Raw genomic sequence first — 24,738 nt, 5'->3', positions numbered from 1 at the left:
TGCGTGTGTTTTGGCAAAGATCTTGGAACTGGCAATCTACCAATATGAAATCAATTGACAGAGGAATTATTAGTGACTGTGTACCAGATATATTTAAAATCTTCATTTGTATTCTCAAGTGTATTGTGGATATTCAGACTTGCAGAAATTTCCACTCAGTGATCTACCTGGAGATCTGACTGATTTCAGCAAACAGTAAACAAAGATCTCCAACACTTTCCCATTAACTTTTTTTTTGACTGAGCAACCACGAAATGCATTTCTTACATGAGTAACTAACTTGTGAAGGAAAGATTCCTGAAGCCAAGTGGAATAGTGCCCTATAGTGACTTCACTGCTGTAGCAGTAAACCTGACTTCAGAAGTGACATTCCTCACTTTTTCTAAAGCTTGCTTTCATCCTATCTTTTGATCCTTTGTTTAAATCACTGCTTTTGAAAAGCTGGAAGGCATTTTGTAACATCCTCTGTTATTTGCCAAGCCTAGGTTATGCCTACCATGCAAAGTGTTTAAAATATGCTGCCATTTCCACTAAGCCTTAGAAATGTCTTCTTTGAAATTAATTTTTAATCTTCAAGTGGCACAGACTTCCTAGAGGGTTTGCTCATTTATTAATGCCCGCCGTGATGGAGTTGCTGGTGCCTAAGGCAGGGAAATGCTATGCACTACTAATTATTACTAATTATTTGTCTTATGTTGTATCATAAACAGTTATTCGTTTGCCAGAGCAACTTATGCCCATCTTCATTAATAACTTAAATGTGAACAACTCTATAAAAAGTAACTTCAAAAAGAAAGCATGTCAAATTGTTTTCCCTTGAACTTTTCCAATCTAGCAATTAACCAACCACATATTAGTCTTGTTAATGTGCACAACAACCTCTACATTTTACCTATGTGTAAGCTAGAAGAGGAGAGACAGGCAAACAATGAATATTTGTAATTGTAAGAATAGCCTTTTTCTACACTATCCATGGTCTGTGATGGGCCTCAAACTTTCCCTTAATCTTTGACTTCTGTTCAGATGACAGCATGGTGACTGTGTGTCCATGTACAACTGACCTCTGCTGCGGGGAAGGCAGCTTGTCAGATGTCTGTAATTGCTGACCAGTTTGCCCTCTGTTCTCATAAATCAACCTGAGGCTACAATAACTACCTTCTGAACTCACAGAATGAGAACATAAAAGTTTTGAAAATAATCTTAAATCTGTGCTACTGCACATTTACCTGATGATTAAGACATACATAATCAGATAATGCTACTTACAGATTTGTGTTTAATTGGAAAATGTAAAATTAGCGGGGTATACTGAAATGACTGGATATTTTTCATTAAAAGGAGTTACAAAGACATTATTTATCATAACTAACTTGTTTTGAAAAGTGAATATAATCATATCTTCTTGGTGTATGAAGATTTTATCCCTGCCTTGTAAAATTAGTGACAACAGAATGTGAATGCCTAAAGCAAGAAATCCACAAAAGTGGTTAGATCTTTTGCTGTGGAGGATTAGAGGAGACAGTGGTGAGAAAGAGGTCAAAGAGGACAGAGCACCAATTATAAGGAAATTTGTTATTCCTTCAGAGAGCTCCTTTACTGAGCTGCTCATAAATTTTTCTTGAGTTCCTGGAGGTTGTTACTTGTAGGAACACCTAACCTAAACTACCCAGGATTGCTTCTCTCCAAATTTCCTTACAACAGTTGATTCTGAAGAGAAATTTGTGGATTTTTTAATATACTACCCTGGCCACTGAAGTTATTTCTGAATTTCTCTGTATGCAATTCCCCATTTTTTAATAATAATTTTACTTTAGCTTTTACATTATATTTGATGTAAAACATAATGTAAACTTAAATTTAAATGTAAATGTAAAATTAAAAACTTTTACATTATGTTTGATGAGAATTTTTAAACAATTTTTCCTTGACACATGCATTTTCATCTTTTATTTTGATGCGTTCAAAAGACTGAATCACCTCTGGCAAATGTGAATATAACTGATATCAAAATTGTATCCCATTGAACTGGGGTTTACAGGATTTTTTAAAGAAACATCTCATGCAGTTATTACTAGAACACAAAATACCATTACATTTTAACAAAAAAATCTAGGGCTTAACAAGCTCTGGAAACCCATTTATGACATATATTAGTATGCCTGGTATCATCATGCAATGTGATATCATGATATGTGTGAGATACCATGCATCATGGTTATATGGATAAGACGGCATGTTAACAATAGCAGGGTCTCATCAGGCCCCATGGAGAACCAGTCTCATCTGTTAATTCAGAAATACTAAATGACTCCGAGGCCTTCTTAATCAGGAATAATTTAAAGCAATCTGCTGAGTTTGCAGGGGATTTGCAAGCGACACACAATTCAAAGTAACATAAACAAACCCTATAACATTCATGTTAAAGCCAAGGCCAACACTCCAACACTTTCAAAAGCAAAAATCAGTTTCTGAAGTTCAATTTTGGGTGTCTGATATTGAACAGACCTTGTTTTAATAAAGTGTTACAAACCAAATGCCCCAAACTCAGAACATTTCAAATTGTACATTTAAAACCACAGGGTTTTGATTTTTTCCACATGCTCCAACCTGCTGAAGCAGAAGATGTTGCTCTTTAAGGACTTCCACAGGAGAGCAAAAGATGAATCTTTCCTGATTTGACTCCAATTAAATTGAGAATCTGTCATTTCATCGCTGTATCCTCACCAGCAATAGAGGCTTTTGCTCCTCTTCAGCATTCTTTGTCTTGTGGCCAGGTGCAGTCTGAGTCTGGCAGGAACTGGAGGTGATGTGAATCCTTTATAGCTTTTCATTGGGCTGGGTAAACCTCACTCTTTCCAGGACAGGTCCTAGACCTTGAAAAATGACAGTGCCTGAAATTAGTGTTTCCCACCCAAATAAAACAAGAGATTAGGCTCCAGGGCCAGGGCTCTGGAGAGTACCTTTCCTGCTCCCTTGGACCAGAGGGACGGACAACAGTGGGTCAGTTGTATGTCCAGGATATCACGTTTTTAAAGAACCGTGGTGCCAAAGGGTACATGTTTTCCTCGTGTGTGGGGCAACATACCTGTGTGCAATAAGGGAGAGGGAAGCTGGGTTATCTCCACTGGAGGCGGGTGCTGTTTTGCAGGAACAGGGACTATCCCCAACAGCTCTGCTCGGCATCCCTCCCCCCGGAGATGGATATGTCAGTGCGTGGAGAGAAGCAGGGGCAGTGCTAGAATTCTGGCCCTCCTGCCTGGTACCTGTCCCCAGGAATAGTGTGAGGAAACAGGGACAAAACAAAACCTCTGCCTTTGGGCAGTCTTGTCCTTATTTAATCATGAAAGCTTGGTTTCGTTCATCTGTTCTGGATCTCTCTCTGTTCTTCCAGAAAGGGACAGGGCTAAGCAGGAGCCTGGTGCCGTGACAGTTCACCAGGCTGCTCCGGGGCTGATGGCCAGGCTGCCTGGGGGTGACGGTGAGGCTGGCCTGAGGGGGACAGCCAAGGCAGCTCAGAGGGTGCTGGCCAAGCCGCTGTGGGCCGCCAGCTGCTGCCGTGAGGGTGGTGGTGGGGATGCTGCCCCGGCTGTCGTGGGATGACGGCTGCTGCCATGTGCTGCTGTCAGGGATGCTGTGGAGGTGGCGGTGGATGCCGTGGGGCTGACGGTGGAGCCGCTGTTGTGCTGACAGCCGGGCAGCCGCCGGCTCGGCTGCTCCTGCTGTGGGGCTGACAGCGAGGGGAGCACGGAGGGGCCCAGCGAGCGAGCGCACTTCAGCCCGGAGTTGCTGGGGGGCCGGGCGGGGACACGGAGCCGGCCCCTCCGCCGCTACCTGCCCCCCGCCCGCCGCGGCCCCGCCCCGGTCCCACGGGCGGCGGCGGGGCTGTCGCCACCGGCCGTGTCGCTACCGGGGCTGTCATTGCCGGGGCTGTCGCTACCGGCGGTGTCGCTACCGGGGCTGTCGCTACCGGGGCTGTCGCTACCGGGGGCGCGCGGGCGGAGGAGGAGGAGGAGGGGGAGGAGGCGGGAGGAGGAAAGCGGCAGCAGCAGCTCTCGGGAGGAGCCTGTCCACCGTGAGACAGCATATTCAGCCGGCGGCGGCGGTGCTGCCGCAGCGGCGGGCGGCAAGGCTCGGCTCGGCTCGGCTCGGCATCGCCCAGCTACTGGCAGCAGCCCTTCGGCCAGCGGGGCACCCCGTGCTGCCGCGGCGGCGAGGGCTCGGTGAGGGCTGCAAGCGCCGGGAGCCGCTTCGCATCTCCCGGGCGCCGGCGGAGGTGAGGCACCCGCGGGGCGGCGGGGCCGGGACGCGGCGGGGCCGTGCCGGAGGGGCGAGGGGGGGCTGCCCTTGGGGCCCGGCGCTGGCGGCGGAGGAGCGGGGCGGGAGTCGTTCCGCGGGATGCGCAGCGGCCGCGGAACCTGGTGCGGCCGCCGGAGGCGCTCCCTGGGCAGGCGGCCCGGTTGGGCGAGCGGGCATCCCCGGCTGGGCGAGCGGGCATCCCGGCTGGGTCACCGGGCATCCCGGCTGGGCGAGCGGGTATCCCCGGCTGGGCGAGCGGGCATCCCGGCTGGGTCACCGGGCATCCCGGCTGGGCGAGCGGGCATCCCGGCTGGGTCACCGGGCATCCCGGCTGGGCGAGCGGGCATCCCGGCTGCTCGCGGGAGCCGGCCGGCGCTCGCCGCGGGTGCGCTCCGGCTGCCGAGCGCCTCGTCTGCGGGAGGATGCGGCGAGCGAGCCTCGCCGGCCTCGGCACCTGCTGCGGTCCCTGGGGCGCCTCTCGGGCCCGGCTGCGAGTGGCGGCCGCAGGCTCCCGGCGGGTGCCTGAGCGCGGAACAGCTTAAAGCAAAAGGGGGTGGTAAAGTTTTTTTATCTGTAATTCTTCGCACAGCGTGAGCGGTAGTGGGTTTATTCAAGTCCAGGACGCCAGCGGACAGTAAATAGATCTTTCCCCCTTCTTAAGGTGGTTTCCTAAAAGGGTGAGAGAAGGAGGGAGTCAGCCAGAGGCCTTTTTTCACTGGTAGTCCAGTGAAATAGATTTTCAAAGGGGTGTTATTACAGTTACATCATCCCGGGAATCCCCCATGGTCAGCAGGGAACATAAAGCCCCAGATTTCCTAGACAAAGCCCCCATTTTATGGACTGAACAAAGTTTGGTTTTCTGTCAATATTGCTATTGACAGAAAGTACAGATTTGAGGTATAAATGCATATAACATAAGGATTCTTGGCAGATCAAGCAATCTAGCCTGCTAATATAGAGAGCATGAGATGGAAGGACCTGACATGAAATTGGCATGTGACTTTGGCACTTGCACCTGGAAATTTATCCTGACATTCAGGGTTTTGTCAGTGCTTTGCTTCTGCATGACGACTTTAAATTCCATTGGAAATTGCACTAAACATCATGAAGCATGGGACTGCAAAACCTGTTTCAGAATGGAAATTCCAGGTCTCAGGACTGCCTGTCTCCAGTGGAAATCCTGTCTCAGGATTGCTCTTATCAGAGCAATCAGGGAATTTAATTTCTGTTACTACCAATGGGGTTTGTTAAAGTGCCTGATTTGTTCTTGCTAAGTTAAGGAGGGGGTTACATGTTTGCTATGCTGATTTTTTTTTTTTTTAATTTTCATTTGAGATGGCATCTCTAGTAACATTTTCCATATTTAGTGAAGGCAGATAAAATTCCTTTTATAATTTCTCTGCAGCATTTTTCTGCAAGAATGGGTTTCTTCAATACAAACCTTGGGGCTGCATCCAGTTCTTCTTCCCATCGGTGTGCTCACTGTGATACCCATCCTCTGATTTATTTTCTTTACCCAAAATCATCTATTTATAGTCCATAAAAACATAAAATGTCTTATCCCTTCTGTACCTTCTCTGTGAACAGATTATTTTGAAGATTGGGACTTGCCATCATCTTCCTTGATAAGTGAGACTACTGAGGGCTGGGTGCATGGAGATCCAAAAGATGATTTAGAGTTAGATTGGTTAGATTTCTCTCAGCTCTAAGCACCTCTGCTTAAAATTAGTCTATCATAAAAATGCACTAACTGTAGTGCTGCCTTATCCACAGTTTAGGAGAGGAATCTGAGGAGTAGCAATAAACCACACCTTATACATGCAGTAATTACTGGAAGTTTGGAAATCTGGTTACTGAAAAAATAGGCAAGGAAATATTCTTTTGTACCCTGCAGATCTTAAATTAAGAAGCTGACCTTCCAGCGCTTTCTATTGAAGGAAGGGCAGCGAGCTGCCCTCCTCTGTGGTGCCTTTCAATGGCTATTTTTTTTTCATTATTGAAATATGTTTGTTTTCCAGTGTATTTTTCCAACTTCAGGTTTCTGGTTCCTGTTATGCCTCCCACAGATAAAAGCTTTAGCTTGCTTTAGCAGCCGTCTTCAGTGTAGGTATTCTAAACAATGCAACAAGAACTTACCTGCCTTATTTTCAAATAAATTAACAGATTCAGTTCCTTGGTCTTCTTTTCTTTTGTAAGACAAGTTTCAAAAGCATTCCTTGCTGCCCTCTGTTTTCCAGCCTGCAAGAAGAGAGAGAGCAAATACTAGATAGAGCTGGTTTCTCTATCTAACAGGCTGTGTTAGAGGTACTACCACTGCAGGATATTGGACAGTGATGTGAAATGGGCTGGAAGGGAAAAAGATAAGGGATTGAAATAGAAAAACATAAGAGTATAGAAAGGCAGTATTGTTTTTGAAAGCTTCATTTACTCCTGGTAGTGAATCAGTTAATCCTGTGATATCTTTCAGCTCCTCAAATTTAACTTCTCACAGAGATTTTAACCATATTTGTGGTCATTCTCTAGGACTACTCAGGCTTATTAACCAGGGTTATGCCTTGAGTGCCCTGTTGAGCTCCTTTGGCTTGGTTTGACCAGCAGCAGAAGTAGTAATTAGGAATCTTTCAGAGTTACCAACACCTAGAGCCAAAATGACTTGCAGCTTGGAGGTGGTTGGTGGGATGTTAACAGAATGATCCTCCTTGTCCTTTCCACGGGCTTTAATTTTCAGAGAAGTTGGTGGGAGGTGACACTGAGCTCCTTTCTGAGGCACATGGGGTAATTCATGTCTGCAGAGATACAGTCTCTGCTTTCTGCAGCCATAGTCAGACCTAATGACCTCTCACTGCAATACTCATCTGTCACAGATTTTTATTTTAGAAACCCTAAATGAAACAAACAATAATGACTCTAGATGTAAACTGTGTTTAAAAGGGATATCTTCCAGCCAAAATACTGATGGAATATGATGGCAAAATGCCCTTAGTACAGATGCAACCTGTGTTAGTCAAACTGTGCTTTTGCCAGTGTAGCTTTATTCTGTTTGTCAGAGCAACAGAAGTCCTGCAGGTGAGTACACACTCACACCACATGAGTCCATATGGGTGCTTGCTTTTCAGATGAGGGCTTGAATGGTCTTCCCCTCTGCTGTTTGTAAGCAGGCAGAAATGGTAATTTGCTAAACAGAGACCATGACAGTCTAAATCTCAGATCGATGCAATATGTCCCTTTGCTACTTGGTAATAATCCATCTAAAAGTCTGCTAGCTCTCCTTCGTTAGAGATGACATTGGGAGCTGTTGTTCACTTGGCCATCTGCAAGCCTCAAAATGAGACAGTATACATGAGCTTGCTCCCCCAATACTGTTCATTTTACATGGCATCATCTTGCCAACTTTTCTGGAAAAATGGCTACTTCCAGGCAGATGGCAGGAGCTGCAGGAAACTGTGAAGCAGACTAATGTGTGAGCCACTAGATCTTACAGATACAAGATGCCTCTGATAATCTGTGACAGGTGATGTACCAGCTCCTCCTGAGCTTAAAACTATACTCCTTCTTTTTTTACTGTGCTTCTTCAGCACTTTTTGTTGTACCTTTTGAGGCAAAAGCATTCTGATGAGTATCTGGGAGTGCAGTGCAGCATGGAGAAGGCACGGAGCAGAAGTGTCTGTCCCTTGAAGCCTTTTGTGGGCAGCACACTGTAACTCCATGCTCAAGTTTAAGGACAGAGATCTCAGCCCCATCACTGCTGACAGTAATGGGAGTTTCTCTCTCACTTCTCTGGTGGTGAACAGAACCTATGGAATGATGGCAGAAGTCAGCTGCCCTCATTGTTTGAAAGCTGTGATACTTCTCCAAATCCTATTGAAGGAAGTGAGAGTTTTGCACTGACTTAACAGAGTTTGTATGAGTCCCTGCCTAACTGCTGCATTGACCTGTGTGCAGGTACCTGTGTTACCTGATGAATAATAGCTGCTTAGATGTCTCCTGTGATTCTTGGCTCTTAATCTTAGACTAAAAGTACATGTTTTATATTTAACACTGCTGCCATGCAAGTCAGTTAATCTGGAGAGACAAGTTATGTCAACCTGAGGAGCAGACCTCCTGGGAGCCCTTCTGGAGCAGTGCAGTTCCCCCTGTGTGTTCCCCATGTGCTTACTGACTGTCTCTGCTTGGCCCTAGAATAATTAATCAATAATTTGATTAAAGGAGAAGACTCATTTATTGCCACTCAGCAGAAAACGATTACAGAAGGAATCTTTTAAGGACCTAAGTTTTTGTTTACAGTGATATATTTTCCTCACATTTCTTTCCCCTCTTGCTATCATTCTTTGAGGCTTACTCTTTTCTCTTTTTCTCAATACTTATCTTAACATCATGTTCCCTCCTTGCTGGCCTTCCCTTCCCCTTTGTTTTCTCTCCCTAGAAGAGAAATTATATTAGTTCCTTGTTCTTTTCTCCCTCCATCTGTGATATGGTAAAAATAATTCCAAATCCTGCTCCTCAGTTATTAATTTTTCACTTCAGCCCAGCAGAAAGATGCAGAGTGTTCTGTGTTCAAACAATGGGGACTTAGAGTAAGGCAAAGACACAGAACTGCCTAGTATGATTAAATATAAGTAAGTAAAATAGAGGATATATTTCTTATCTATTTATATCACTTTGTATCAAGCCTTCCTTGATTCTAATATTTTCAGGCTGAATTTGACAGAAAAAGCTATGCTATGTTAGCAGTGAAACTATGCTGTGTTAGTGTTGAAAGTTAATCACTGAAGGTCTTAGACCACATGCAGGGAAAATATGGATTTCTCTTGCCTTAAACTATTCACCCCTTCCTTTCTGTATCCATTAAAACAGATCTTAGCTTTTAAAGGGCAGAGACAGCTGCATTAAATCCTTACTATTCAAGGCATGCCCTTGTTTCATGGTTTGCACATTAGGCCACCACTATTAGGATCAGAATGGTTACCAGGTCACTTGGTAATTGGGGCAAAAACGTTCCAAATGATTGCTATTATATATTGCCAGAAATTAAAATATTTAATAAAGCAGGGTTACAGGGGGAAAAAAACCCCAACAAACCAACCCAGACTGTTTCTGATGTTTTCTAATATTTGAACCTGTCTGTCCTGGTTTAAAGACTGTTCCACTGACACTGAGCTTTTAAAAGAGTTTCTTCCCACATTCTCACAGCACAAAGTCGGGACACTATCTAAACTCATGTGGCTTATTTCATAATATGTTTATCTTCTCTCAAGTAATATAAAAGATCTGCCATTTTCGTTAATCTCACTATTCAAAGTCACAGAATGTTGTTTCTTTCATCAGTTTGTTTCTAGTTATATTTTGAGCAATTGCTGAACCAGAAGGTGTTTTGTATCATAATTCTGATTTATCTCACATCTTAGCTTGCCCCTAAATGAATTAATTCTTTGTCCTTTTTAGCTCAAACTGCTCGTAGAGCTTTGTCACACGCTTATAGCACTTTGTTACAGGCTATCAACTTCTGCCAGTCTTCATTGCCTAGGAACACAAACTACTTCTGCAAAAACCAGAGAAAAGATAGTTTAGGTTATATATGCCTATGACTGTAAGCTGTGTGGTGCATTAAACAATGAATGGCTTAAAAATCTATAACCTTTTGTAATGAAACAAGAAATTTGACCTAAATCATACCCCCTAGTGTGCAGTTAGCTATTCATGTACATAATCTGCTGCACTTGGCAAAGCCTGTGAATGTTGTATTCTTGCCTTTCACTATCTCCACAGTAGTAATAATAATACAACAAGAATTGTGCTGATGGGATAGGAGGGTATTGTACTGGAGACAAAATAAAAAAAACAGTGATGCCATTCTCTCTTTGTACTGAAAGAGCCCGTGGGAAAACTGTCCCTTTATTTCCCACAATATTTTCTTTTTCACAGAAAGCTGAATAGCAAGAAAATGCAGGAAAGCCTTGTTTCTCAGCCTTTAAGGGCCTCTGAAAATATTTTAAAAACACCTTGTGCAAATTCAGTACTTTGTTTGATAATTATACATTAAAGAGCCTTAGATTTTCACTAATGTTTAAAGCATAGAACTCAAAAGATGACAGTAAATTATATTCTTTGTAAGGGGCTAAGATGGAAAAAACCCTGTGTTTCAGCCTTACTACTGGTGCTGTCCACAGCTTTTCCATCAGCCTTTATATACATAACACTTACTGGGTTTTATTTTTCATTTATCAGTGACTCCGGGGATAGGCAAGTAAAGAACTATAGACTTCTGTACTGACAAACATATGAGTCTTTTTGAACAAAATTATAATAAAATGCAGCAGTAATATTAGTTAATATTAGTATTGATGTTGAAGTCTTTAAATGGAGATCATGCTTCTCAATGATCATTCAGTAAAGTTTAATCAAGTTTAGTTTTTTCCCCAGAAAGTTTCTGATCTCACTAAATCAAGTGATGAATTAGGAGTATGATTAAATTTGGTTACCTCCCATTTTTTGTGTTATTTTTCTTGAGGTACTGTGTATGTGTATATATATATGCGTGTGTGTGTGTATATATATGTGTGTGTGTATATATATGTCCATAAGATTGCTGTGCTTTCTCATATCATATAATGTGCACTTTTGCTAAAGGATTAACTTTAACTATTACCCAATTATTGCTGTGTTCCCTCTGATTCTCTCTTCTGATGCTGCAATGATCTGTAGAGTTTTTAAACTATGTTCTGTTTTTAATCCTCAAGACTACTTGTTGGATCCAGTTTAACAGTTTCATGTGGGTGAAAACCAGACATGGACCATTTCTGATTGTCGTGTGGACCGTCAGTGGTCCAGTATTTTGACAGCCACTAGTAAATGTTGATATATTTTCCAAAACTATCTGTATTGTGTTCCCCCTTTGAAGGAAACTGGTGGTCTCTAATTAATGTCTTGGTCTCAAATTCTGGAGCCAAGGCCCTGGTGTACTGGGCCACGCACTGAGGCTTGCTTCTGGAGGTGTCCTGCAGTGTGCTCCAGGGATGTGATTGCCCCACCATTTAGGATGGAGACTTGTTTGCTTTTGCTGTCAGCCAAGCTTCCTCTCAGTGGAAGCCAGGGCATTTGAGAGATGTGTGTGTGCCTGGGAGAGGGGAATTCATGTGCAGCCAGCCTTGCCTTTGTAGGTGGCTGTGCTTAAAGTGCAGACCATGTCCACATCTTAAAACTGTGATGCATACTTAAATTCCCCAAACTGGAAGTTCTTATGGTGCTCAGCTGCACCTAAACTGACAAAATGGTGTGGAAAGAGGAACTAAAATTGCTGTCCTCAAAAATCAGCTTGGCTGTCATCTAGCTCCTGAAGAGCAAGCAGTCTCTAAAAACTCACTTGTTTTCTATTTTTGGCCTTTTCTGATGTGTTCTTACCCTTGAGCCCCCAGACTCAACAGCCAAGGTGTTGGCTCTGTCTCTCTGAGGCTGCTCCATCTAGTTCACATTCCTCAAGCTCATCTGCCTGAGCGCTCCATGCTGAGCTGCAGCTGACAGCATCTGCTCCTGGTTTTAATGGGACTCAGCTAAAGGAGTCTCAGGTAATTTTTACTTTTGCTTAGAGAGATATTTGCCTTCATCTGTGCTCTGACCAGCATGTCTTCTGCTGGTCAGAGCAGTAAGTTCCTTTCCAGTCTTTCTCACTGAAACTGCTTCACATAAGTCTAAAGTATTAAAGTTTCTTTGGGTGCAGCAGAGCACGGGGGAGAAAGGACTCTTCAGCACCATTCTTCAAATGCTCAGGAAGAAAGAAGAGTCTTTGGCTCCAGATATTAAATACAGCATTGTATTGTAAACTAAACAGTCACTGTGTATAACATAAACTAACCCTGAAACAAAGACTAGAACCCAGGGGCCTCTGTTAGGGATTAATGTTCGCTCTCTTGCATCTGCTTCTTCTGGTCCAATGAATCTTTGCAGAAGAGAAATTAAAAGAAAATAGCTTCAATGATTAAGAATGCAATCTCCATTCCTCCAGTCCTTCTCACTCATTAGCTAACAGACACCCTAGGAATGTGGTTTTCAGTCTTCTCAAGACAAACCCCTCCTCTAACAAACCACAAACAACCCCCAAAACATGTTTCTCCTATTTGGGTGGAACACTTTAACCACAGGAAAGATAAATGGATGGCATAGATTTCTTGATTCTTAGTCCTCTCTCATATTCAAATTCTTTGCATATGTCCTTTAAATTATGCTGTTAGACATCTGCATTTATCATCTTGCCTTGTTATCTGGACAACAAGGATATTTGGCTAAGACAGGATCTGAGCATTCATCTTGCTTTATCAGTACCACCAGATAAGCCCTGGGAAGTACAGAGAGAATGGTAGTGTTGTTTATTCCACTTTTTGAGAACTTTCTGTATATTTCTTAAAGCCAGAGCTCTTCCCTGCTTTCTAAATCTTTTACTGTCTTGACTTCAGAGCTGAAATCAATGTGTAATATTTGTAACCTAGTTACATCCTTACAGACATCAGCAGTAAAGTAAAGCATATTTTGTTATAAGAAAAAAACAGTATCTGGGTAAGTCTTCCAGCAAAACCTGTGTGAAGGCAGCATAGCTTGTTCTTTGATGTCTCTCTGGCAGTTGTCATAACTGGGTTAAGAAGCAGACAGTAGAGCATGCATTTTTCATGTTTGGGTAAATGGCTTTAAGTATCAATTTGCTGGCCATGTAGCACTAGGGTTATCTCAGGAGGAGGGTGGAAAAGTCAGAGGGGTCAGTTTTACCCCCATGTGGAATGAAAGTACAGGTTTTAATGGCTGAAATATTTTCAGGGTGGAGAAAATGAGTTTTTGTTCCACTTCAGGAGACACCAGCAGACATCCTGAAGAAAAATTTGATGTTAACTTTTAGTAAATCATTAAATTTACTGCTGGGAGGCATGTTGGTACTGTTATGATGAACAAGATATTTTGTGTAGGTTTTGAAGAAGTGGTCATATCAATGATAGAAGCAGATATCATTGACATCTGATCATTGTATGAGAAATACCTGCAAAAGAAATTGAAATCAAAGACATGAAAGACAAGGCTCTTGCTTCTCTAGATAAGTGACCTGCAGCTTGAGGTTTAGATTGTTATCTCTTTCACATCATCCATCTCTAAAATCTTACTAACGTACAGCTTGCATTTGGTTGTCTTTTAATGTCAGAAAACACCTTTGAATTATCCTGCTAGGTCACAGAATCATAGAATGACTGAGGTAGAAAGGGACTTTTGAGATTATCTAATTTAAATCCCCGTTCAGTGGATAGAGACACCTTTCACTCAGAGCTCCATCCAACCTGGCATTTAAACACTTTCAGGGATGGGGCATCCACAGCTTCTCTGGGCAGCCTGTTCCAGTGCCTCATCACCCTTACAGTAACAGCTTTTTTCCTAATAGCCAATCTAAACCTACTCTTTTTTCAGTTTGAATCTCTTTCTCTTTGTCCTGTCACTTCATGCTGTTATCAAAAGTCTCTCTCTCTCTTTCTTGTGGTCTCGTTTGAGGTACTAGAAAACTGCAGGTAGGTCACCCAAAAGCCCACTCTCTTCCAGGCTGAACAATCCAAATCTGTCAGCCTTTCCTCAAAGGGGATGTACTCCATCTCTCTAATCAACTTGATGGCCTCCTCTGGACTCACTCCAGCAGGTCCCTGTCCTTCCTGTGCTGTGCCCCCAGGGCTGGATGCAGCCCTGCAGGTGCGGTCTCACTGGAGCACAGCAGAGGGACAGAATCCCCTCCCTGCCCTGCTGCCCACGCTGCTTTTGGTGCAGCCCAGGACACGTTTGACTTTCTGGGCTGTGAGTGCCATGGTTGGGTCATGTCCAGCCTCTCATCCACCAGCAACCCAAAGTCCTTCTGGGCAGGGCTGCTCTTGATCCATTCATCCTGCAATTCCTCTCTGGAGTAAGCTGGGAAAATTGAAAAGATCACAGTAAATTTAAAACACTAAACAGGCATGAGAGAAAGGGATGACAAGAAAGATTTGCTCCATTGACTCTACTCCTGGTGCTAGAAGAATGAGCAGTAGTAGAGTTCTTTTCACATGCTGCTTTGTGAGGAGCCTACAGTTCCGCTGAAACTGAGTTAATTTTGCAGTAGGGCCATTATGGAAGAACAAGAGTGAAAAGATTAAATGGTAATAGATTGTAAGGGATGTGTAACTGAGCAGTTGTGGGTACATGTTTTATACCCTGTCAGCATTAAAATAAATAGACTAGAGATGTACTGACCTGCTGCATAGCAACCAGGAGGAAGCACAGAACCAAATCTCTGGATGCCTGTGATTTGTAAACCTTTACAGAACCAAGTGCAAGACCTTTGCCCATCTGCTAGAAATGTTCAAAAGCTGAAGGATAAAACTGGTACATTCCCTGAAATGTAACACTTGACAACCATTTTTATTTATAGATAAATACACAGATGCAGTGTAAAAAGCCTGACTATTTTGCCTCAAGGTTATGTAGAAAAAACAGTTAGTCTCTCAAATTTTATTTGGTGTTTTCCTGAATTCATCACACACAGGAGATTCCTTTAAATACTGCAGATGCTGAGTTTTTGCAGCTGCAAGTATTTGCTCATTGTTGTGATTTCGTAAACATTGATATGCCCATTTAGCAAAATCATTTATATTATTTGACTGAAGTCAAGTACAAATTCTGATGCGTGATGAAAAGAGGCACTCATGTTTATTTAAAAATTGCTGTTGAGATGCTTCTAGCTCCTCTTGCCCATTTGAAGTGTGTTTCAAACATTATTTTCAAATGAATGCGATAATTGGAATGCATTTATACTAGGCTAGCAACTCCCTCTAGTTTCTTGCAGACCAAAGATGTTTATCTGCTTTGTACAGTTTCATACTTCACATGCACACTTCACAGTTGTGGAAGTCGTAGCTAGATCTCATTGGATTTTTTTTCTATTGTAAAAATATATAATATTGCTAACTGTAGGAAAGATGCTAATTTGTACCAAGTAGAGATAAATATATGCATTATAGAAATGATTTTTTTTCCAGTGGAACACTAGATGTGTCAGAGTTTTAATAGTAATAGTAATAGTACTCTCACTCCATAAACCCATTCTTTTAAACCAAAACCACAGGGTAATATATTTTTCTGTGCAACATCTTTTGGATTTCACGCAAATACATTTTGCAGTTTTGGACTCAAGTAACTGGCTGTTTATGAAGGCATATGAATAATACATGTACACCATCTCTAAATGCTAGATGCTGCCTATTTATTTTAGAGAAGTATATTAATGAATTAATTATTTATAGTTAGGTATATGGTATGACTAATGCCATCTGTAACAGTATTTAATGAACCCCTTTGGTGATTGCAATGGAGATAATAATGGAAAGGGTAACACAGGAAGTCACAAACCAGGAAAGACCTCAAGGCTCATGAAGCGTAAAATTTCAACTCCTTTTGGAAAATTTCTACTCTAGTGCAGCCTGCTGAATGTACAGCGTGTAAAATCCTGCAAACACCAAAAAAATAGTAAAATTTGTAGGCTTTTTTGTTGTGCTACCAGATTTGGAAACTTAGGTTCCTTTTTAGATGAGCTTCATGAAAGCATGCAGGCAAAATGCTATTCCAGCAAATACAAAGAGCAGGCTTGAAGAGAAGGGAGATCTTATATATTGTTTACTTTTTCCACTTAAAAAGTGCATTGTTGTAATTGTCTTTTTATTTTATTTGATATACATTGGACATTTTGGGCTTATTTTTTCCTATATTTAGTCCAACCTATGTATACGTCTTGCAACTCTTTGCACCTGTTCTTCTTACTCTAACTAGTATCAACTTATTGGTACTGAAATTCAAGTAAAACCTTTTTAGATACTTATGGTGGCTGTTTCTGCTGTTAAGTGTTCATATAAATGCTCTGAAAAAATATCTGCTCAAATATTGTGATATTGATCACTGATAAAGACCTTGTAGCTTATAAAGCTAAGGTAAAACTGGCTTGCACTTGTAAAAGTACTTGCATGGCTTTTAGTCCAGTCAAGGATAAAATGCTGTTGTTTGCATGTTTATAGTCTTACTGCTACCATAAATTAAATGGTTGTGAGATGTTACCACATGTGGGATTGAGCATAGTGGACTAGTTTGGCATATGTTGTGTACAGCAGAGAAGTTTATGCAAACATCATTATTATTTTAAGATTAATGTAAATTCCCTTTCAAATATCTTGTTTCATACAGTGACAAGCTAAAAGGAGCATTGTAAGGACAGGATTCTTCTCATCCTGTCTGAGACATTTACAATGGATATTTCTAGAACCTAATATAGATCACCCAGGGCCCTTTATCATCATTAAAGAGGAATTGGTGACTTTGGGGAACGTTTAATCTTAGCTGCTTTTAAACAACTGCTTTAGGAGAAGTGGAATCATGTCCTGGGATACCCAGACTCTTGATTTTACCTGCACTGATGGCAGGGATAGCTCTGCATGTACACTGTGGGCATGCAGGATGCTGTGAGCTAAGCCAGTGGATGGTGAGGTCCCAGCAGGCAGTCCCTGGCAGCCAGTGCTGCAGTGCACAGCCTGGGGTAGCTGCCCTGGGTGTGGTGTGGAAGTGGAGTTAACTGTGTTTCCAAGCCTGAGAGGGGACTCTGGGGCATGTTTAATGCACATGGGGAAAACTGACAACTTGAAATGGAGCACTTCATTTTGTTAAAAGGCATGCCTTGAGGAGCCAGCTCCTTTCTGCAGTATATCAAAGGAAGGAGAATTTTCTCCCAGTACTGGAGTTCAGGCAGGTGCTGTCTCTGCAAGGTCCTGATAACAAGAACCTGTGCCAGTATGTGTGGTAAGCTCTTCTGGAGTGGGAGGACTCTCCCCTTTTAAAACCATGACAATAAACTGGGACAAACAAATAAAAATTGATCTGAGATCTAGGGTTATGCATCTCCCTTAAAGAGGGGAGCCCCAGGCCATGCTATGATAATTATTTCTATACTTACTTGGGATTCTGTGTATTGGTTCCTGTGTGTTCCTTCTCCCACACAGGGGATTTAATTGCTTCAGTACAAAGTGTGCTCCTTAGTGATTCCCTCTGACCAGTGCCTTCTCCCACACTGGAGATTAGTTGTGCATAAGCCTTGGGCTGTCATTCTGCACCACAGAGAATGTTAAAAGTAAATCTCTTTTACTGTTTGCCTTTGTCTCTCTTGGTGTGGCATGCCTTTTGGCACTCAGAATGGCTTTTATTAGGAATTTTCTCCCAGTAATGAACAGTGTTAACTCCGTGGTTAATGCCAAGTGAAGTGATAAGCACATTTACCTCCTTGCTTGCTACCAGCTTGCTGGCATCTGAGAAAGGTGGTTATATACCCTCGGTGTTCAAATTTGTGCTAAAATTGTAAACAGCCAGTCTGCAGGTTGGTAAGCTGTCTGGGGGGCTCAAGCATGACTGTAATATATTCAGGATGAAAGGATATAGCTGAGCTGTGGCAACATTCTTTGAAGGAAATTTCATACATCATCTTTGTTGTGTGTAAGATCTATTTTGTTAAAAATAGAGCTAAGTTATAATAGGATTTGATCACTCTGACTGGAGCATTGTAAAAAAGAGGCCAGGCACTAAACCATTGATGCTTAAATCAGGGGAAAAGCTAGTTGTCTTCCCTGACATTAAGGGAATGAATTTTTCGAAAGCCATTCATTGATAACTGACAAACAGCTTGAAAGGGATGCCAAACCCTCAGGGTTTCTGTCAGTAGCCTTAAAATGCATTTGCATATTTTTTTGCATAGAAACAGGAGCTCTCTCTCAGTTGCCAAACTGCAAAACTAAAAGGATGCAAAAACTCTGTCTAGTCCAAAGGGCTCTGAGGGGTATCTTCATAATCAGAATTCAAATGTGTGCAACAGATTAGGAAAATTACTTCAAATGGGATTTCAACCATATCTAACAGAGACAGGGAAATCCTGAACAGATTGGTAGGCAAAACACTACCTGCCCTGCCATTAAAATGCTTGCTTTTTCCTCTGGACATTTCTCATGTAAAAAATAGCTCACTGATGTCAGCTGATCACACAGATTAATGTTGTTTATGGTGCTACTGCTTAGTTTTCTTGATATCAAACACAATTTCTTTCTGACGGTTTTGATTTTCTCCAATTGATAGCAATCCTGTTATGGATAGGATGAGAGTGATGGAGGAATAAAGAAATGGGGGTCCTCTACATGCAGCCAGTGTATCCAGTGGTCCCGTTGGATGGCAGCTGTCCTTCCTAGCTATACCATTGCGGGTTGAACCAGAGTCTCTTGGCCTTTAAAGGGTGCCTTGCCAGCATGGGCAGCTCTGCTGAAGAGCAGAATCTGTGTCAGTGTGAGCTGGAGTTTGAACTGCTCTTATGCCTGTCCTTTTCATTAAATGGTTTCCTTGTCTGATTCCAAATGTTATCCTAATCTTTCCTTTAAGGAAAGTGCTTCCAAAGAGAACAAAGCATTTGGGGCCGAGATTGTGCTTAATGTGCAGGTGATGTTTTGTTGGCAATATCCTCTGTGTCACAGGCTAACTATGCTCTTATCATCTTGAGGAGGAAGCTGATGTCTGCAGTGAAATTCATGATGGGTGAAAGTGCCATGTAATTTTTAGCAGATAATTTTCCTCTCTGGTCATCCACCCATCCAGGCAGTAATATAAGTAGAGCTCTCATTATACTAACAGAGAGCTGACATTCAGATTTCCCATGCATCAAGTGAACAATAGTCTTCCATTGCGTATGCATGGCACTGGCATTGATCTGATTGATTCTGAGTTGCAGCAGAGGATGGTTATGAGGATATATGGCTGGTGATATGTGAACACAAAGGGCACAGTTAACTCTTCTCATGAATGGCTATATTAGTCAGAACTGTATTTGAGACAAAGTCCTAATAAAAAAATCAGTATTGATAGACTTAGATTACAGTTCATAATGATTATGATGTTAGAAGATCAATAAATAATCTGTGGCTTTAGTTTTAAAGCTGTAGAAAAAGATTGGTATCATATTTTCTGTAGGGATTTGGCTCTATATCTATATAGTATGACTTTTTATTTCCTTACCCTTCATTTTCAAGGCCCATGTACATCAGCATACAGAGACAGATTTAAAAGACAGAGTATTTGTGGCTTTACATCACTATTCTAAAGAAAAGTGGGTTTAAATGGTGGAAGAGGTCTTTCAGTATTTCAGAGGAAATGTTTTTGCCAAGTTTGTGTGGTTGGCATCAAATGAGGAGTGTTAGGCAGGTCTCCTGCCTCTTGGAAAGATGGTCTGAGCACAAGACTGTTGGCAGAACAATGCGCTGCTTCATTAAAGAGAAACTTCGATTTGCTGGGTTGCCTGGTTTCATGCCTTGTTTTCTGCAGCTTCCTGGGGGAATGGCCCAGCTTTCCCTGGAAAGAGTGGAGGAGATTCCTGGGCAGAACAGCTCAGAGCTTGGTGAGAGTGCTTGCTGGAGAGGTGAATGTGAGAGGGATACTGAGACTGAACTGATGGTCTGTGTGGGACTGTGTAGGTGGAACAGGGGATCCCGCCTGGCAGATCTGCAAAGCACCTGCAGAAGCAAATGCTCTCCTCTTTCCATTTTTTTTGCAAGTGAAATTATTACTTACCTAAGAAGTATGGGGCTTTTTGGGAGAGATCTGATTCTGGTACTTGAAATCTATTTGTGGATCTGAGTTCCACAGTCTGGCAGAGTTGCTGAAGATCATGGAAACCAAAATGCTTTAGCTTCACTTTGAAAGCATTAAAACATTATTTTGAACAACAATACATTTGTTTCACAAAGATAATTTTGTAGTAGAGGCTGTCTGAAAATATATTCCACATTTGGTGATATTCTGGTCTAGTTTCTTGAAATGAAAATTGCAAAGAAAATATTCCACTTTGCAATGTCAGTGTAGTCCAAGTGTTTATATAGAAATACATTTTTTGCAATTTTAGAAGCCCTGCTTTTGATATAATTATCTTTTTTTTTCTAGTAAATAGGGTAATCATTCAATTTTCACCTTGATTTCCATATTTTTGTTTCCAGCAGAGTCAAAATGTCAGACAAAAGTGATTTAAAAGCAGAACTTGAGCGCAAAAAACAACGTTTGGCTCAGATGAGAGAAGAAAAGAAACGGAAGGAGGAAGAAAGGAAGAAAAAAGAGGTAAATTTGCAAAACCACCTTTTAGATAGCTCATGCTTGCACAAGGGGGTTGCTGAGGTTTTGACATCTCAGTATTGTATGCCCCAAGGTATCTGTCATGTGGAATGAGATATTCAAACCCACATCAGACTAACCTTAAAATCAAAAAGCTTATTTTTAGTCAAGAATGTTGGGGTGAGAGAATTGCTTTTAAAACCATGGCGCTGTCAAATGACAACAGTTTAGACAACATGATGTGCATGTGTATGGAGAAAGAAAAATTGATTTGCCACAATGCTTTTTCCTCTGTTTGCCTTCAATGGAAAGGGAGTGGAGAGTTGGGAAAGACAGAAAGAGGACTCACGGTTTTTCAAGCCATTACAATCTAAATATGTATTTTTGTACTCTGAAGACTAGTTTGATTACTAGCTAAGGTAACAGATTTACAATTATTATTCTCCAGTAAAGTACAACATAATTGCAGTTGCATTTTTCTGTTCTGGCATGGGTGCATCTTTCAGTCCTGTTAAAGTTTGATTGACATATTAGTTTATTTGTCCTTGACAATATGCATTAGGTTTATCATTAAGGGATTTGTACTTCTTTTTATTCAGTCACTTAGTGGAACAGAGGTGAGAATTGACAGGGAGTGGATATTCATTTTCATGCAAAGTCAGAGAAGCATTAAGTGATTATGCTTCCTTTCCTTCAAATGTCAACACTTACTATAGTTTAAAGCACCTGTTATCCTTTACTAATAACTGGTTTCCTTTTAAACTGACACTTTAATATTGTACATGAATTTCATGGAATTACCGTGGAAATGTGATGTGATCCAAGAAATCAGCATTCCAGCTTTGGCTGTCTTTGTAATCTTTTTTCATTTGAGCCCCGTTGGTGCAGTTACAGCGCATGCCCCAGTGAGGCTCCCGTGCTCTCTGGGGATAGTCTCCATCAGCAGATCTTCAAATGGTGACTTTCAGTGTTCATTGCTAAGGAACTGGAGGGAAGGGGCCAAGCTAATGGCTCGAGGAAGCTATTAGCTCTTTTCTCTTTGTCCCCTGACTCTGTCTTTATGCCTCGTGGAGAACTTGTGGTGGTAGAAACGTTCCCTTGGCCCCGAGAGCCCCATCTGCAGATAATGCTGCCATGCACAATTGTGTAAATGGGCTGCACTCTGCTGCCAGATGGGTCCAGGAGTGAAGGCTGACACTCACAAAGGTGCTTGGCCATTCACACTGGTGCAGGACAGATGTCTACAGCCCTACGTACTGTGAGATAGTTCATGGGAAGAGCTGAGCACAGGAGTATGCCTATAAAATCAATGTTTCCTGGCTGTGTCCGAACTGGAGGACACGGAGATGCTTCTGAATTTCCAGGTTTTCTGTTGTGCCTGCACCAAGATCAACACCAGTCTGAGGAACTGTACAAGTCCTTTTTTCCAACACTCCAATTTCAGCAGAAAGGGCAACCTCATTGTGGGATTCTGGCTAATGCAGGTGCTCCTACTGTTTTTAGATGCCCATAGATCCAAGTGGGAGAGGGCTAATGTCTGGGAGCTCCAAGGAGGCAGAGACAGTTAAGCAGAGAGGCAAGGGTCTTGTGGACCTTTACTAGGGCAAGGGCTGCCAGAGTCCCAGTTTAGAGATATCAGCTCTTTCCTTTGCACCTCTTGGATACTGAAGTTAGTGAGAAAGTATTTCTTTTCCCAACAAGTGCTTGGAACCAAAAGTAGAACCTTAAGCTACATCACTGAAATGCAATGAGATTTTATTCTTGATCCTGAAGTAAGTAGGAAAGGGCCAGTTTTATTCAGGGTAATGACACTTGTTGTTCTGTGGTCAGCTTTTATGTTAATTGAATAAGTTGCACCTAATGAGTGAGAAGCAGAAAATTTCCATCAGTGACCTGTAAAAATTCTTGCAAATATCCTTGCAAATACCAGTTTTATCATCCATTTAGGGAAAAATACTGTTACTGATACATACATTATAAATTACCTAGAAGTATAAAAATTAATTTCAAATTGTACCTAAGCAGTCGTGCATGCAAATATTTCCACACATATAATTGCTGAAGCTGATTATATGTGAAATAATTGCTAGAGTGATTACATATGAAACAAATTTTTCTGTTTTCTTCTGGTTTAACTCAGGCTGATCTACAGCAGAAGAAGGAGCCAGCTCAGGAAGATTCTGACCTAGACCGTAAAAGAAGAGAGACAGAAGCTTTGTTACAGAGCATTGGTATATCCCCAGAACCACCTCTAGGTATTTAAGAGAACCACACTGAAAAGCATTCAGCTCTGCCACAACTAATGCTTTCTTTCTACTAAAGCATGCTTGGCTTTTTTGATTTTTGGCTGTATTAGTGAAGTGAACTCTTCTGTTTGAATGCCTGCCATACCATTCACATATACAAGCTCATGGCATTTTGAGTACTTGTCATTGCCAAAAACATCTGTTTCATTTCTTCAAGAATTTTTTATGAACTTAATGCAGGTTGGTTTTGCATACCAGCAGTGATTTCTTTTCTGATGGACTATTTTGTCTTCTCACTCAAAAATATAAGTGCTGTACTTCATTAGCCCCAAGTTTTGTTTCAAAAATTCAAATTAAGCACTTGTAAGGAAGGAAAAGCATAGTCATGTGGGAACTCCCACTGTGTTTCTTTTAAAATTTAGCAAAACTGGAGAAGGAAAATAAACCCAAATCACAAATAGAAAAACACTTATCAACAGATACTATTGGAGATTTTTGCTCTGGTTTCATGTGCTTGACTTCTTTTTTGGTTTTGATGTTTCAGTTGTAGAACTTGAAGTCTTCAGTTTAAAAATGCATACAATATCTGATTATGGGTTACCTTGAGAGCTGCCTCATTTATTGAATGGTCCTAAAGCAAGAAATCCCCTTCCCCTTCCCCTTCCCCTTCCCCTTCCCCTTCCCCTTCCCCTTCCCCTTCCCCTTCCCCTTCCCCTTCCCCTTCCCCTTCCCCTTCCCCTTCCCCTTCCCCTTCCCCTTCCCCTTCCCCTTCCCCTTCCCCTTGCCCTTCCCCTTCCCCTTCCCTGTCCCCCTTCCCCTCTCTCTCAAATTTGGGATCACTCTCACTGCTTTAGCTGAAGTCTTGGCCTCTCTGGAGCTACCAAGCCTTTTCATTAAGTTCATTTTGACTCAATCTAGGATTTTATCCCTAGTTATTCTTGCCAGTAATATGTAGGAGAAACTTCAAATTTGACAAAATATTGAAGTTTTAGTTTAGGAAAGCACCTTATACAGATGCCTGGGTGCATATGCAAGTAGGTATTGACAATCTGAATTGGAATTTGAATTAATTACTTGCATCAACCAACATTTATTGAGAAAAGTTACTATTTTTACAAGTTATGATAGAGTGACTGAAGCTTTTAGACACCATTTCTCAGAAGAATTGTTTGACAAGTAATGGTTAGGTTATTTTTATGTATAATAAAATATGGTTTTAAAATTATATCATGATGCAAAAATAAGTTCCAAGATAATATCAGATATATTTTAATGTATAACATTTAAAATACTCATTTATATATAAGAATGAGTATATATGTCCTTATCATTTTATTAACCAAACACACATATTCATGTTGCAAGTTACCAATTTTTATCTTAGTTATTTTCTCGTGTTTGATACTGTCAAAAGAACAGGTAAATTCACATGTAAGATGATTTCTTTCAGTTAAAAATAGTATTTTGTTCTCTTTTGTTCCCTTTACTTACACTCACAATTAATATACAAAAGAGGATTTAATTCCACCTTCACACGATGCCAGGTCTCACTGTGAATATGGAATATGTAAACAACCAGACATACCTGTAACCTGCCAAAGGGCTGTCACAACGATGAATTCACTTTTCATGCTGCAGTCATTTCTGTGACAGTCTCTAGGGAGAATCTGCATTAAATGTTTGACCACATGGAAAATCCAAATCTCTTGACAGGTTTGTCATTATACATTGTAAAGCATAACAAAGTATTTTAAAGTTTTACTCTGTTAAATCTATAAAAGGAAATGCACATGATTTAAACCAAATGGAAACTTTGCTTTTGCCTTAAACTCTCTTCTTGTGTTTTATTCAATGTGGCTGCTTTGAAGGATACTTGCTTTAAATCTTGACTGGAGCCATATCTTACTTTTTAATATTTTTGAGAAACCATTTTAAAAGAAATCAGGATATTTGTACTCTTTTATTTATTATTTCTTTGCTGAAGAGCTTTAACTTGGGCTGACCTCGAGCTATGAACTTCCTTTCCTGT

General features: G+C 41.4%; 1 protein-coding gene across 5 annotated transcripts in view; it reads left to right on the top strand.

The window, feature by feature from the left end:
- Positions 1-3,973: 3,973 nt before the first annotated feature.
- The window catches only part of DYNC1I1 (dynein cytoplasmic 1 intermediate chain 1), a 184,452-nt gene continuing 163,687 nt past the window's right edge, over positions 3,974-24,738 (top strand). For 2 of the 5 annotated variants that reach the window (XM_063411945.1, XM_063411921.1), the window contains exons 1-3: positions 3,976-4,273; positions 20,352-20,469; positions 22,604-22,718. In XM_063411945.1, the coding sequence (XP_063268015.1) occupies positions 20,362-20,469; positions 22,604-22,718 (223 nt within the window). In that variant the 5' untranslated portion in view covers positions 3,976-4,273; positions 20,352-20,361. Of the gene's footprint in view, positions 4,274-20,351; positions 20,470-22,603; positions 22,719-24,738 lie in introns of all 5 variants that reach the window. The other 3 variants (XM_063411939.1, XM_063411930.1, XM_063411951.1) reach the window with 3 other exon arrangements.

Source organism: Prinia subflava, chromosome 1, assembly GCF_021018805.1.
Source record: "Prinia subflava isolate CZ2003 ecotype Zambia chromosome 1, Cam_Psub_1.2, whole genome shotgun sequence".
Classification (NCBI taxonomy): Eukaryota; Metazoa; Chordata; class Aves; order Passeriformes; family Cisticolidae; genus Prinia; species Prinia subflava.
This window is presented reverse-complemented; position numbering and strand designations above follow the sequence as displayed.